Source organism: Eptatretus burgeri, chromosome 17 (genome assembly GCF_056783735.1).
Source record: "Eptatretus burgeri isolate ZD-2024b chromosome 17, Ebu_testis_v1, whole genome shotgun sequence".
Taxonomy (NCBI): domain Eukaryota; kingdom Metazoa; phylum Chordata; class Myxini; order Myxiniformes; family Myxinidae; genus Eptatretus; species Eptatretus burgeri.
Genome location: NC_140977.1, coordinates 44,297,121 through 44,313,655, shown reverse-complemented (window position 1 = coordinate 44,313,655; position 16,535 = coordinate 44,297,121). Strand labels below are relative to the sequence as shown.

At 43.0% G+C, this 16,535-nt stretch overlaps 1 protein-coding gene across 5 annotated transcripts in view; it reads right to left on the bottom strand.

Annotated features, from left to right (window-relative positions):
• Window positions 1-16,535, bottom strand: part of LOC147009933 (uncharacterized) — a 115,832-nt gene that overhangs the window by 80,443 nt on the left and 18,854 nt on the right. For 2 of the 5 annotated variants that reach the window (XM_085863236.1, XM_085863238.1), the window contains one exon: window positions 9,536-13,404. The exons of the other annotated variants lie outside the window; for them this stretch is intronic. In XM_085863236.1, coding sequence (XP_085719362.1) covers window positions 11,720-13,404 — 1,685 coding nt within the window. In that variant the 3' untranslated portion in view covers window positions 9,536-11,719. Of the gene's footprint in view, window positions 1-9,535; window positions 13,405-16,535 lie in introns of those variants that run through there. 5 annotated transcript variants of the gene reach the window in all.

The window sequence follows — 16,535 nt, the reverse complement described above, 5'->3', positions numbered from 1 at the left end:
GTGGTGCGTCCGTGCATTGAAGAACAAAGGTACTGACATAGTAGCTTCAACTCCTCTCCCTTCTTGTTCCAATACTCCCTCGTCATCAGGTTTTCTGTGTGTGGGTGTGTGTGTGTCCTGGCGCCTGTCTGCTTCAATAAGACTGCAGAAGATCGTTATTGTTATTATTTTCACGTTAAGTCTGATCTGTGTCCACTTTTGTAAGTTGCTTGTTTATTTGCTGCACCACACCTCTCCCCCCTATCTCTGCACAACACACCCCAATAAATCTTTATCGCACCATATACCTTTCCTCGCCCATTGTAATAAATTATTATAAGGAATGTTCCATGCTCGTTTTTGTCTTTTCTTCCATTGATCCAGCATGGTCCGAATCCTAGCTAAGCCGGGACTTTATTCCCAACAAACCGTTCCTTTTAGCCGGTACGTCCTTGGCAGTGTCGCTCGGCTGCATCCGATCCGGTAGAGTGATCCGGTTCGGATAAGGCGTACCGAGGGCATGTTCCTCGGTAATTAAACCACGTGATTAATTAAGTAACCTGATTAACCCATAGACGGGAGGACCCTAGGTTACGCGGTTGAGTTATTGGCGTCCACGGTCGGTTAAGCGACCCGCCGCATCACGGAATTATCCATGTGCGATTGCCTTCAATTCCGGGGAGTCTGGTGGGAGCTGAGATAGCTTCCCCCACCTTGTGGTCTTCTCACCCGACCCCTCGCCCGCAACAATATATACACATATATGTAATCTGATTTTAATTGCTTGTTTTGTTCTTGTGTCAAGCTCTGAATTAAAAAGCATGGGTGCTCTTGCAAAATTAATGGCCTGCAAGATAACATGTTATCTCCTCCTGTCTCTAGTTTGTCAGGCTACTCTATGGGGCTTCGCTTTCGCAATGCAAAATGTAGAGCTTGTAAAATCAAATTGACAAGAACTATTTCATTATACGATTAAATAGCTTTTATATTCTGGTTTACTTAATATGTAAAAATAAATATATTTTAGCTCCTATAAGTGCCTGTTTTCTGTAGCTGGCTTTGTAAAGTGCTGAAGTGGTCACTACATTTCATCACTACTATTCCTGTTCATGTATCATAAACCAAAAATCATGCATGTATGCATCTTATATGGTTTTATTTTAAAAAGAGCATCTCAGTTTAATGAGTTATATTGTTGTACGGCAGAGTTTCGGTGGCGAGCACAACCGCGAGATGGAGCAGTAGAGTCAGCTCCACCGAACACCTGGAATTTATAGGTCGTCACCCCGGATAACTCTGGAGTCGACGGGTCCCTTATCGGACCGAATATCGTCATTAGGTCGACCGCGTGGGATAGGGTCGATTGCCAATTTAAATTTACCTAAATACCCACGTCATCCAAACTACCGGGGAAAGTCACCCTCGGCGGAGCTCGAGCGGAACGAGCTGTTAGCGTGCTCGAACCGTGCGTAACCTGAGCGGATGGTTACTGAGGTCCGTCGGTCCAAATGCACAATTTTCCGCTTCCAAATTTCTCAACACGCATTCCAAATCTCAGTGCATTCAAAATGTTTCTCAACAAATTTCTCAACTCATATAAGACGATCTCAACACAAATTTCTCAACTTGCTAAACCAATAAAGAAAACACAGAAACGAGCTGAAACATTTAACAGGGGATTTATTTATAATGGGGGGGGGGGGAAAGGGAACACACAAAGAGCAGAGTTATCCGACTATAAGAAATGAAATGCAAATAATGTACAAGGAAAGCACTTAGCAATTCTACTTATAGACGGGGCCCCACGGACACACACACACACACACACACACACACACACACACACACACACACACACACACACACACACACACACACACACACACACACACACCCAGAAAGAGAGATGGCCCTCGAGGTCTTTATTATTCCTTCAGCTCGGAGGGAAGTCGAGCTGAGGGATGAGAACCTGGCCGCGTTCGCGCGGCTTGACGTTCGCACCTTCTCGGAGCACCAGTCGTCAAAGAACGGACCAGGGCAGCCGAACCCAGAGGAGGCGAGACGAGGTGATCTCCCGTGATGAGATGGTCGACCTCTTGTCGTTGTGCACCAGACGAGACGCCTCGGATGCGCGCGGTGCAGTCAAAACGCCGACCAGACCGAAACGTGCTCGAGCAGACCGGGATGCAATTATTGCTTCTTTCTTTTCTTTCCTCGTCCTTCTCGGGCACGGTCCGCTCATCCGTGGCCTGCTCTCATTGGGCGGACCGCGTGTCGCGGCTCCGCCTTCTTGCAAAGGACCGCCCGGCTCTGATCTGCTCGTCGCCCATTAGCCGCAAAATTACGCATACCCTTATTTGGCGTCAGGCCAGAACGAAACGCTTCGTGAGCGCGGACAATGCCATGAGCAGAGTGTTGTTGTTGGCGTTGTTGATGTAAAAATCCTAGCTATAAAATAATCCGTAGCGCACACATGTAATTCCCAGGAGACAGAAGGGGACAGATTCTAACTGTACACATACTTATCGACATAACTAACCTTGGGACCTGAATGTTGAGTGCGCATGGTTTCCAGATTCGTAACAATATTCTGTCAAAATTTCACAATTAAATTTCTTTCAATTATTTTATCATGAATAGCTCTCAAATTTAAAGTTACCTTATTCAAAGCATCTTGCCCCGTTGATCTTTTTCAAGAGGTGACTGTTTGTCTATATAATAATAATAATAATACTATGCAAAAAGTGCAAGGTTAACCAAAATTCTTCCTCCCCGCTGCCTTTTGCCAACCGCAACCCCTCTCAATGGACCGGGGGCCCCACTCACTATGGAGCGTGATATTTTGATTTTCGTGTCATGGTCGTCGTCGTCGTTGGTGATTGACTGAAATCTGCTACAATCTACATCGACTGAAATCTGCTGCAGTGATCTACTACAATCTACGAGAAACAGTCTACTTAAGGGAGCGAAAAAGAAGTGTTTATTTTTTTCTCCCAGACAAGTTGTACAACTTCCGGGAGTTTGATTTATTGTTCAGCGATAACATCCAGTTTTCAAGTTATTATGTCCAGCGGTTTATTGTATTAAGATTTTCATAAAGAGTTTCTTCTATCTGTACAATAATACACAAAAATGACGCGGGGTGTCTGCCATAGACGTTTCAATTATTTTATCATGAATAGCTCTCAAATTACCTTATTCAAGCATCTAGCCCCGTTGATTTTTCAATGGGTGACTGCTAGTACTGCATATAAAACTGGAAAACACAGGTCGATGGTGAACCCTCGTCGATATGATGTCTTGGTTGACCCCTCGGAGTATGTCCATTAATTAAGTACTGTTTGAATGCAAGTTGGAATGTGAGTACGTCTATTAATTACTTATTATTGGACCTTGAATAAGTCTTTTACTTACGGACTATTGGTACATACCTTTTTGACATGTGGACCTTTCAAGCCGTTACACCTTTTAGACCCCTTCGGACCAATGTAAACCCTTTATACCCTTTAAACCTTTACACGCTTCAGATCTTTTGGAACCTGCAGACCCCGTAATACCCTTTGAAACCTTAAGACCCTTTCAGACCCTGAAAAAAACGCTTCAGACCATTAAGACCCTTGATAACCACAGGATCCTTTGAGACCCTTTAGACCCAAAAGACCGGTACGAACCCTAAGAACCTCGAGACCCTGTTAGAGATTCTGTCTGAGCGCTTTCTGCAATAACACTTGAGGGTCACCAGTCATAATCAAAAGGCCCTCCATTGGTAGACCACATCAATACCAAGCTAAGAGAGTGCAAAATAGAATTAATTCATTTATGTCTTTCTCTTTTTTTTTCAGGTTCTGCTCATCTTGGTTAGTGGCATATGGAAAAGTCCCACGTGACAAAGAGATAACTCTCAAGACAGCTAAAACCGTTCAGACAATTCCGACCATTTAGACCTTAAATTAAAGCCTTTAGACCCCTTTGACCTTTGATGACCCTTAAGATCATTTCTACCCTTTCGACCCATTTAGACCTTTAGAACTAGACCATTTCGACATTTCATTTGCAATCAATGACCTTTAATTTAGTACAGTAAAAATTGACCATTTATTTACTGCACAAAAATATACCACACAAAACAAGTCCTGGTGAGGGTCTGCAATCTCTGATTGCTCTTTCTAGTTTTTATTGCATTTGTAGCCTATTTCAGGATTTTGATGCACAATTTATCCCTGTCATACAAGACGATAAATTTGCAAACTAGGATCTGGAATCGACTAAATCTGGATTTATTCATGCTAAATATAACAACAACAAAAAATTCTGGAAATAGAATTAAAACAAATATAAAATTAAAAAAAAAATTTCAGTGGCCGACAGCCTTGGAATGTTAATCCAAGTCTTTTAGCTCAAAAGGTTGCTTTTCTCACCTTTGCCATTGTGAACTGATGCACTGAACTGAAGTGTCGGAGATATCCAAAAACTGGCCAATAGCGTTTTCAATCAATAAAATGGCAAGTGATGCCAGTTTCTCGTAGGCCATCATCGATCAACGATATGTTTTAATGAACCTGAGCTTCAAAAAGATGCGCTCTCTCCTCGCGACTGTGACCGGCAGAGTGAGCAGAATCCTGAACGTTATCCACACATTTGGAAAAGTGTCCTTCAGCTCTGCATCACAAATGAATTGGAGAACTTGAGTGAAAAGTGCTTCCTGTCTCTCAAAATGTGATGGATGTTGTGTAATTAAATGTAGAGGGCTTTATCATTGACATCTGAACATTCATCTTGTGTTAGTCTCCAGTAAAGTTCCACTTGATTGTCCTTTCCACTGCCGGCTTGCTAAGGCCGTATAAAAAAACCCCAGATATTCTTGTGGTGCTTCATTTGTCTGAACCATTCTTCGATGGACACTCGAGCAATGTCAACGAATGTGGAGAAAAACTCCCTCTTGAATTTTCCTTTCAAGCTTCCCATAACCTCTCTCTGCCCTCATAACCAAACAGTCTCTTCTTTCATCAAATGCCGACATCACCTAAGACATCGTTGCTCGTGAAACATCAACAAGTTGAACTGTCTTAGTCACTGAAGCTCTTGCCAAACATGCCCCACCAATCACCCTCTTTCAAAGACACTAAGGTCTCCTCTTGTAGCCATGCTCACCATAATTATGGGCAACCAGATCTATGCAGCATTTTCATTCATGACCCGAAGCAGGCTGGGATGTTATTTGCTGAATTAACATTTGGGCCACGCCTGGGCGGAAGTCGTTGCTTTCAATATACTCGATGTCCATCCTTTACCCAGGTGTTTCCATTTTTTTTTGTCCGCTACCTGTATGCGGCAATTTCAGTTGTCACCATGCAAAGTAGTTGGGTGTTGGTTCCTCTCTCACGAGCAATGGCACTTCAGCAAAGGGCTTTTGTAACAACATGGGATTGACCCAATCCGTAAACTCAATGGCAAAATCCTCCCTTCCAGACTTGGTGATGACAAACTTCCCCACAAATGTCTCCTGCTCTTCCTCTGCTCCAATTGGTTCATCTGATGATATGCTTGAGAGTGAACAACTCTCTGGAAATTCTCAGGGAGCTTCCGCTGGTGAGTCTGGCAGTTTACTCAGGCAGATTGACAGGGCCTACAAGTAGCCGTCACACTACAGGAATGGTTTCCTATATCCACTGCCCCTGATATCAACTCAGCCTGGGAATTCTTCCATCGAAATCTGCTCTCTTTTATGTACATATTAATCCCAAATAGTCTTCGGTTATCCTACCCTTCTTCCTGCCCATAGTACACTAAATCCTGTGGTGAGGCAGTTGCTCTGAAGCAACCTGTCTTCTCTTCCTGGAAGGCAAATCTGACCAAAGGTAATCTCAGTGCATTCAAAATGTCCTGCACCAACTGTGTATCCACTCTCAGCAGAGCCAGAAAACAACATCTGCCCAACCTCAAGATTGAACTTTCAAATTTGTCTCCCTCCTATAAAACTTGGTGGTGTCTTGTTAAGTCTGTCTCTGGTGTACGCTCTCCTTCCATCCCTTCTCTCACTTCAAATGGCACTACAGCCAACTGTGCCCGTGAGAAGGCTGCATGCCTCAGTTCTGTTTGCTCCAAAATCTTGTGTCCCCAACCCCTCACTCTCTGTACCCATCCTTCCCAGTCATATCCAATTGCTCCTGGACACACTATTTTTTGCACCTGAAAAGGTGGATAAGTTTGTCAGCCCTTGACTCTGACTGTTACGGGACCAGACGGCATCAGCTCACTTGTCCTAAAAAACCTGCTCTGCTGCTCTTACACATCTCTCTGGCCTTTTCAGCCTATCATTTTCCATGATGTCATCATCTATCTGCTTGAAAAGTCAGCCAACATCAATGCATTCCATAAACTAGAACAGCACTCTTCAATGTCGCGACGTTAACCGATATGCCTCTGCTCAAATTATTACATCAATATAATACTTGATTCAGTTCTCCAATCTGTTGCACAATTTATGTTTTTGTGATTGTGATGAAATTTGAAATCCTACCTGTTTCTGTTTTCCTCTCCTGTTCTACTTTCTGTGTAGCACCGCTAAGTTCTGTTAGTTGTTCCTTTTCTTAGGCAGTTTGTCCAGTGGGAATCTCATTCATGTCAGGTCAGGCCAGATTAGATCTGTGACTTGCTACAGGTACCATGTAAACCTGTACTAACCTGTTCCATGGCCGGGTTGTCGGTGACTAAACCGTCTCCCCCACCAGGTTTTCTGGTGAGGAGGGTGTTTGGATATGGACACCCAGCAGGATTAAAAACAAAACCTGTCAAAGGGCGGAGGAGCTCCTTGTGAGCCAACGGCCATCCATATCTAGTACCCAACTGTGTCTGCAGACGTCCTCCTGCAGTTGGGGTACTTCTTATTAGGAGGTTGGTGGCAGGATTTGCACTCCAGCCACCGTAAAACCCTTCATTCCGCAAAACACAAAAATGCAAAGAAATCTGAAAACCCACTCCGTGGGAGTACCTCCTGTGCAGCTTCCCTTTGAAGGGCAGCTCACCAGATGATGAGATTGGGGCAAAACCTTCGGGACCCCCAATCTTTGATGATAAGAGGGAAACCACAGGGTAACGTTCCCGGGTCAGATTGCAGGGAGAGTCTGTCGGAGTGGTGCTGAAGTGTCGTCCACCAGACGGCGGTCCCTTCGGGTGGGTGCCTGGAATGTCCTATCCCTAAGAGAGGATGATCACCCGTCTCTGTTATCATCTGAGCTCAAGCATTTGGACATCGGTATTGCAGCACTCTCTGAGGTTCGGAGACCGGATTGCGGCGAGATCATGGTGGGTGGTTACACCTACTATTGGTCTGGTCGTTCTGATGGTTACCATGCCCAAGGAGTTGCTGTAGCTGTGTCCAATAAGCTGACTCCAATGATAATTGAGGTAGCACCGGTCAACGAGCGTATTATGAGACTAAGGATTCGTCACTCCTTAGGTGTCATTTCCCTGGTCTCCGTTGACGCTCCGACTGAGGCGAGTGATCTCACTGTGAAGGATGCATTCTACGCCACACTCGAGTCTGTGGTTGATCAGTGCCCGAGACGAGATACACTTCTAGTCTTGGGGGATTTCAATGCATCGACCGGAAATGATCAGGATGGTTACGAGACATGTGTTCGTCCCCATGGGTCTGGAACTGTGAACCTGAATTGTGAAGTGGTTCATAAGCCTGGTGTTGGCTTTGTAGTTAGGGTGGCTGGCTTGGGATCTTAAGGTCCTGAGTTTGAGCTTCGTTTCCACTGAATTAACATCAGGTGGGGTTGACTCAGCCTGTCATCCTTCCGAGGTTGGCGAAACGAGTATCAGTGTACTGGTAAGGGGACACAGTATCAGCAGCATATTCACGCCCCAACAAAATGACAGCTACCTGGCAGCCAAGCTGCTATATGCAAGAAGACGAATCTTTCTCCTTCACCCTTCATACCCCAAGGTTCATGCGCAGCATACGCTTTGCAGTGGAGGATCATTTCCCTTTCCTCTAAGTTCCAGCTCTGTTCATTTAATCTTCTGCAATCCGTCTGGAACTTGGTAGTGTTTGGTTGTAGAACAGGCAGCACCTTTTTAGCTTTTAGCTTTGTTATGGAACTCTGTCCTATAATGAGGCAGGGATCGCCTTCCCCATTGGAGAAGGTGCAGTCATTATCCTTTTCAGCATGCACTCCAGCTGCTCGTTGTGGCTGCACAGACTTAGGCCTCAGCCCACAAGGGTTCTGTGTCCCTTTCGTCATTTTCTGTGACTGATTGTCATTGTTACCTCCACACCAAAGCTGAAAGAGATTATGTTTTCACCCCCTTTCTGTGTTTGTTTGTCTGTGTGCAGGATATCTCAAAAAGTTTTGGACAGATCTGGATGAAATTTTGTGCCCAGGTTGGGTGTGTGACAAGGACTAACTGATTAGATTTTGGTGAAGATCCGGATCCGACTACGAGAATTTTTAAAGTGATTCTTCATCATTGAAAGATAGGGCCAAAAATGATATATAGCACGATATCTCAAAAAAAGTTGTGGACGGATTCAGATGGAACTTGGTGGACATGTTGGATGTGTCACAAGGAAGAATTGATAAAATTTTGGTGAAGATCCGAATCTGGATACGAGAATGATTTCTTTTTAAAAGTGATTCTTCACCATTGAGAGATGGGGCCAAAAACGATAGAGTACTGTACAGCATGACATTTCAAAAATGTAATGGGCCCGATATGTTCTCATGGATCAGGCATTACATGGTGGAGGTATGTGCTCTACCGACTGCCCTTCTAGTTTGGCATATTTTCGTTACAGCCATCCATATTGCTTTCCCCAAGTGTGTGTGTGTGTGTGTGTGTGTGTGTGTGTGTGTGTGTGTGTGTGTGTGTGTGTGTGTAGTATAATATGTGTAGTATGATCACATATATGTATATAATATATATATGTATAATTATAAATCACAATTATGCATATGAATGTGTGTTTAAATCACGTTTCATGTATGTGTGTGTGCGTGTGTGTGTCCGCAACGCCACCACTGGTCATCATCTCCACTCGAGAGTCTCTAAGACTGAAAGTAGCCTTCCCCATTCCTAAAGGATCTACATTCACCAAAGCAATGAATCATTTGGACTAAGTCCTCTCATTATGCACGCTGCACCCAACGGAAACTTCTCCGGTCCTGAAGCATCACTCTTCCCCACAACAAGGAACCACGACTCATGAAATAAGCTCTCTCCTTATCTATGCTGCACCCAAGGGAGCCTTCCCCAGGAACTGAAGTGTCGATATTCCCCACAAGTAACCACAAATCATGGAACAAGCTGTCTCTATATCCATGTTGTGCCAAAGACACACTTCCCCAGAACTGAAGCATCGATCTACCCCACAGCAAGGAACCATGATTCATGGACCCTTATCTGTGCTGCACCCCCCCTCTATCCCTGAAGCAGTCATGGTGCAGACCCTCGTGACCTCTCGTATGGTGTGTGTGTTTTTTTCCAAGCTCATGTCCCCCCCCCACTTGAATGCGAATCTAATGCCACTCCCCCCTTTTAAGGCTTCTGCTTCTGTGCCCTATGTATTGTTCCACAGCATTCTCTCTTACACACTTTCTGCTCTGCCTCGATAGCTCCTTCTTTAGTGAGGTGGTCACAACTCCCCAGTATGGGTCCTCATGTGAAGCTGGCAGTGTGTGTTCTGATGGAATGATTTGCTGCAAAGTGTGCACTTATAGGGCTTTTCCTGTTGGTTTTTACCTCCATTGTGGGTCCCCACATGTGTCTTGTGAAACATACACAAAAGTTGACATGTTGCCAAACGAAATATTGTAAATGCTGCACTTGTACAGCTCGTCACCACAATGGCTTCTCATGTGATGCTGGCAATGCAAATTTGTACAGAATAATTTATCACATATGCTGCACTTGAATGACTTCTCTTGTTGGTTATCTCCATTTGGGTTCCAGGAGGTGGGAGGAAGTTCCTCCGAGAACTAAAAATCTTCACTTCCTTTTTGGTAAAGGATCACGATTCATGAACCAAACTGTAAAACTTCGTTCTCATCGCCTCGCTCCAAGGGCACTTTTCAAAATCGTCACTGAACCTCTGATAGCCTCCACTTGTATCTCGTTTGGAGTGATATTTCCTGGAATGATTTTTAAGTGCCTGTTGTTAGCTTCATGGTTAGGTTAGTGGGCTTGGGATCTGAGGGTCCTGAGTCCAAATCTCGCTTGGCTGTTGAATTAATACCAAGTGGGGTTGACTCAACCTGTCATCCTTCTGAGGTTGGCAAAATGAGTACCAGCTTGCTGGTATCCTGTGTCAGAGTGGCAACCTGTCCAGGATTGTGCACAATAGTCCAGGAGACTGCTTAGGCAGCACCAATGCTCTGTACACAGAGTATGGTCCTGACGGAGGGATTTTCAAATACTCAGTAAGGGACTAGACTCATGGATTAAGTGAGGGTTTTCTTTATTAATCCTGTAGTTCTGACTATCACTGGTATAATTTCAGTTTCTTCAATTTCGAAAGGCCTTTTCACCTCATTTTTCAGATCCTAGTATTTGGTCATTTTCCTGATTTCTGTAGCAGTTAGTCCAAAGTCAATGGGAACTGAAACTTCGATCAACAATGCCGGCTTTTCCTTTTTGTGTCCGGACACAATGCTTTCTTTGCAATGTCCACACTTGATGAGATCATGTCGTCATACGTGAGCATTATTTGTCCATTCTCAAGGACTGGACTTGGTTTGTGCTTCCATGATTGCTCTGAAATGTTTCCAGATGTGCCAGTGGATAACTCGACAGACGCTGTCGTGTCTTTCTGTGTGCAGCTGTACAGACATGAGTTTTTTTACATCCCGAAAGGAGGTGACTGGTAATTTCTGTTTCTCCCACGAAAAACCTGCATTTGTCCGATTGGCTCAATCCCGCCATTTTCTTGAAGGCATTAGTGTGGTGTCCTTGGTCCTGGGCATTGATAATGACTCGTTCTCCATTCCAATGAGCCTTCCTGGTCGATCCCTGTCCTGTCAAGCTCTTTTTGAAATCTTCCTGCTCTTTTGTCATTCTCCCATTTGTCAGAGTATATCTGCTGATATTAATTTCTTTTTGTAGTTTTCCTTTTTTATTTTGCATCGTTGGGGCTGTGTTTGTTTCTGTTTTGTTTTCCTGAGTGGTATCCATCATTTTCACTTGTTTTTCCTTGTTTTGGTGTCGAGATTGTTGATCTCCAGTTGTGGCCAGTTTATAATTGCACAGCTATATTGGACTACCGGCACTGCAAGTTGGTTTATGACTTTGGTTTTGTTTCTTGGAGAGATGGATGACTTCAGAATTCGTCTTATTCTGCATAGATCCTCTTTGCTGATTATGTTATGCATTTTTTTTGTGTTGTACCTCGGAGCCTTAATTCCGAGGTGTTTGTCGGATTCTTTGTTTTCTAATTCCTGTATTATTGTACTTTGATCGATTGAGATGTTGTCTGTTCTTTTTGTTTTTCCTTGCACAAACTCCATTGGGATGCCCTCCAAGTACTACTTTTCAAGTTATAGTTGATCTGCCAATATATCATTTGGTGTGAAAAGTTTTATATCATCCATGTACAGTAGATGTGTTTTTTTTTTTCCTTGCCATGTCAGATTGTACCCATGCCCTTGTTCATTGATGAGGTTTCTTCGTGGGTCCAGAGGGAAACAAAATGAGAGGGGGAGAAGACTGTCACCTTGTAAGAATCCACGTCGTATCTTTATTCCTGGGACGTGACGAAATTGGACGCTGGCTTTTCCTGTTGGTTGTTACCTCCATTGTGGGTCCTCATATGTGTATTGTGGCCTGAGATGCTGCCAAACGATGTATTGCACATACTGCACTTGTACAGCTCGTCACCACAATGGGTTCTCATGTGACGCTGACAATGCAAATTTGTACGGAATAGTTTATCACATATGCTGCACTTGAATGACTTCTCTTTAATATGAATCGTCATGTGCTCCTTGCAGCTTGAATAATAAATAAACGATTTGCTGCACACAGTGCACTTGAATGGCTTCTCCCCAGTGTGTGTCCTCATATGTCCCTGGCAGTTCGAGTATTGAATAAATGATTTATTGCACATCCTGCACTTGTATGGCTTATCACCAGTATGGGTCCTCATGTGATTCTGACAGGACAAACTTGTGCGGAATAATTTATTACATATGCTGCACTTGAATGGCTTCTCCCCAGTGTGTGACCTCATATGTCCCTGGCAGTTTGAGCTCTGACTGAATGATTTGTTGCACACATTACACTTATATGGCTTCTCCCCAGTGTGTGTCCTTACGTGTAGTTGGTACTTTGACTTCCACCTGAATGATTTATTACATATAAGGCACTTGTGCTGTTTTTCTCCAGGATGTGTCCTCATGTGTGCCTTGTAGAACGAGCTCCGATTAAATGATTTGTTGCAAATGTGACACGTTTTCGGCTTATCGCCAGAATGGGTCCTCATGTGATTTTGACAGGACAAACTTGTGCGGAATAATTTATTACATATGCTGCACTTGAATGGCTTCTCCCCAGTGTGTGACCTCATATGTCCCTGGCAGTTTGAGCTCTGACTGAATGATTTGTTGCACACACTACACTTATACGGCTTCTCCCCAGTGTGTGTCCTGACATGCACTTGGTACTTTGACTTCCACCTGAATGATTTATTACAAATAAAACACTTGTACTCTTTTTCTCCAGGATGCGTCTTCATGTGTGCCTTGTAGAACGAGCTCTGATTAAATGATTTGTTGCAAACATGACACGTGTTCATTGCTTTTTCAAAATGTGTCCTCACGTGATTCTCATACGTTGAGATGTCAGAGAATAAGGTGAAACATACACAACACTTGAACGGATTCTCTGAAGGGTGGGTCCCCATGTGCACACTACAGTTGTACGGCTTCTCCCCAGTGTGTGTCCTGACATGCACTTGGTACTTTGACTTCCACCTGAATGATTTATTACAAATAAAGCACTTGTACTCTTTTTCTCCAGGATGTGTCTTCATGTGTGCCTTGTGGAACGAACTCTGTTTAAATGATTTGTTGCAAACATGACACGTGTTCATTGCTTTATCAAAATGTATCCTCATGTGATTCTGATACAATGAGATGTCAGAGAATAATGTTGAACAAACACAACACTTGAACGGATTCTCTGAAGGGTGGATCCTCATGTGTATCTGATAGGTTGAAATGCATCTGAATGTTTGATTGCACACGGTGCACGTGTGTATCTTTTCAGAAGTGGGAATATTCGTGTATTCATGTCCGTGAATATTATTCTGTTTATAATCCGACGACTTCACACCATCACCTTCTTTGTGTTTCTGAAAAGCATTCTCATTGAACATCACACCATTCTTGGTGAAGGACATCTTGAAGATCGGTGTCCGTATTTCTGAAGATTGGCCAGAAAAAAAAAAGGATATTTCTCATTGAGATGCAAAACATGCAACACATAACGATGCATTTTTAAAGAGCAATGAATCAGTAAATTAACACTTTCATGAAGACTTCACCTGGAAGCCAATCAATGTACTTTTGAGTGAAGCATTTACGTTTGCAATTATTTTAACCATGCTAGTGGGGAGAGAAGTATATAAAGTGCAATAAAACAAAGTTTCAGTTTAAAAACACAAACAAATATACAAATGAGACTTCAGCAACTGAGACTGATTCGTGCAGAGACCTTTTCAAAGGGAACCTCCATGATTCCATTTGGAAACTAGAACAGTACTCGGTGGAGTGCATACCTCCACTAAGCTGAACAGTTTATGTTTTGTATTTCACTGATAGGCCAGATCTGAATCCAAGCTTTAACCACAATCAAATCAGCTTGTTCTTGTCACCTACACAACTCATCCACCAAGTTTTGTCTGGCTCCATCCATGACTTTTTGAAACATCGTGCTATATATCGTTTTTGGCCCTCTCTCAATGGTGAAGAATCACTTTTTTTTTTTTTTTTTAATTACAAAATTCTAGGATCCAGATGGAAACCAAAATCTAATCAATTTGTCCTCGTCACACATCACACCTGTCCACAACCTTTTCAGATGTCCTGCTCACATAAAGACAAACAAACAATGCAACCTCCATCCCTCCCTGAAAACATAACCTCCATCTACCATCGGTGGCAGAGGCAATTATCAAGGGTAAAATATCAAACATATCACGTCCAAAAAAAAACTACATCTTCCAGTAACTTTTATTGTAAGTTATCTGCACAGTCAAGTCAGAAGACAAATAATTCAGCAAAAGAGTGATCTTTTCTTTGGAGAAGTCTCAAGTCTAAAAGAGCCGTGGATATCAATAGAATACGCCTCCATTAGCTCTGCCTTGTAACGTCAAGACTTGCATAAATAAATATATACGTGTGTGTGTGCGTGTGAGTGTGTGTGCGCGCGTTTCCCATTGTTATTCAATTTTAGTTTGCATTCCTCGTTTCTATCACATCACACCTGAAGTTTCTATTACATCACACGTTTCTATCACACCTGAAGTTGTTCTCCATGATACCACACATTCTTATGATTCAACAAGCCAGTGCACCCAAATTGAACTCAACTTTAGTCAAAGAACTTTTGTCAAAGACCTGATGCAAGAACTTTAGTCAAAGAAAAACATTTACTTCTTTTGCTTTGTTGTTTAATAATTGTGGGAAAAAATAGTTTTGTTGGTGTATTCACGATGTGTTTCCTGCAATATCTATTCAAAGGTTGCAAGAATCGCTGCCTTAAGGTGATCAACTGGTACAGTCATTGACTGTCTTGCCACAAACTGCACACCACACAGCAGCCGCTGAGAAGATCTTGGAATTGGTTTTGCTTTCAAAATCACCATTTGTTCACCTACTAAAATGATCACCGAACACAACCAAAATGATCTCGTGCTCTCATCAAATTTCACATGCCTTTTTTTTGACATTCAAAAGAACAAGCTCAAATGAGCTAAGATCCTCGTCCTCTTAATGATGACGTCATAAAAACGAATATGACGTCATTGTGATGTATCAGGTTTGCGATAAATTATCTGTGCTAATGCCCAGCTTGATTCCCGCAAACAAAATTCAAACAGCTTGCCTAGTTTCGGAGATAATGGTATAGGCGATTTCCATTAGCGGCGATATTATGACGTCAACTTTTTTTCTAGGAAGAATTTCCAAAATCGGAGATGGTTACTGCCTGCGCGTGGGCTTTCTGCATATACATGGCAAGTTTCACGAAGATCCGATGAAAACTCTGGGTTGTGAAACAAAAAAGTCAAAAATAGGAATGACGTCATAAAAATAGATATGACGTCATCGTGATATCATATGTGCGGTAATTCATCTCTGCTAATGCCCTGTTCGATTCCCGCAAACAGAATTCAAAAAGCTTGCCTAGTTTCGGTGATAATTGTTTAGGCAATTTCCATTAGCGGAGATATTTTGACGTCATAACTTTTTTTCTAGGAGGAATTTTCAAAATTGGAGATGGTTACTGTCTGCGCGGGGTATTTTTACACATATATGCCAAGTTTCAGGAAGTATCGATGAAAACTGTAGGCTGTGAAACAAAAGTCCACAAGAAGAAGATGAAGAACAACAACATGAGTAAGACTTAGAGATCCTCCACGAGGATCTAAAAACCTTTTGAGTGCAAACTTCATTCTTTTTCAAAAGGGAAATGACCTCGATATGTTATGGACCAAACAGGTTGGAACTCTGATTCTGATGAACTTGTCTTTGTTGCAGAGAGTCACTGCTGCTGAATCAGTTTATTGGCAAAAGTTATACTGGGTGGTGTGCCGTTCCCTTCCCAGCAGTAGTTAGATTAGGAATTTGGAACTTCATAGAGCACCAGTAACAGCTTGTCAAGCTTACACGAAAGACACAGTAGGATCTGTAACGTCAATCAATTAATGGCGTCCACCAACTAATGCGACAGATGGGACATCCATTGTAACAGGAACAGCCCACACATTATGCCTGGTGTTGGCTTAATGGTTAGGGTGGCGGGCTTTGGATCCAAGGGTCCTGAGTTAAAATCCCACTCAGCTGTTGAATTAATACCAGGTGGGGTTAACTCGGCCTGTCATCCTTCCGAGGACGGCAAAATGAGTGCCAGCATGCTGGTATACTGTGTCGGAGTGGTGACCCATCCATGATTGTGCCCAATAGCCAAGGAGACGGCTTAAGCAGCACCAACGCTCTGCACAGATTATGGTCCCAATCTCCTCCTCCACACATATTGATTGGGTGGCACTAGGGTGGTCCAGAAAAAAATAATGAACACATTTCCTCTCTCCAGAAGGCTATTTTTATGCCTTCATCTACAATTAAAGAGCACACAAAATTTTTCTTCAAGAAAATATTTAGGGGTTACCCCATTTTATTCCGAAATCAGGGGTCCCACATATGATATGATACAAATGTTTGTAACGTAACAATTTATGATTGTACTGCTGCCTTAGTTGGAGTCGGGATCATCTTATGGTGGTTTGATACCAGTCTAAGCAGGAATTGTTTCTGGTCCTCATCCTTGGATAA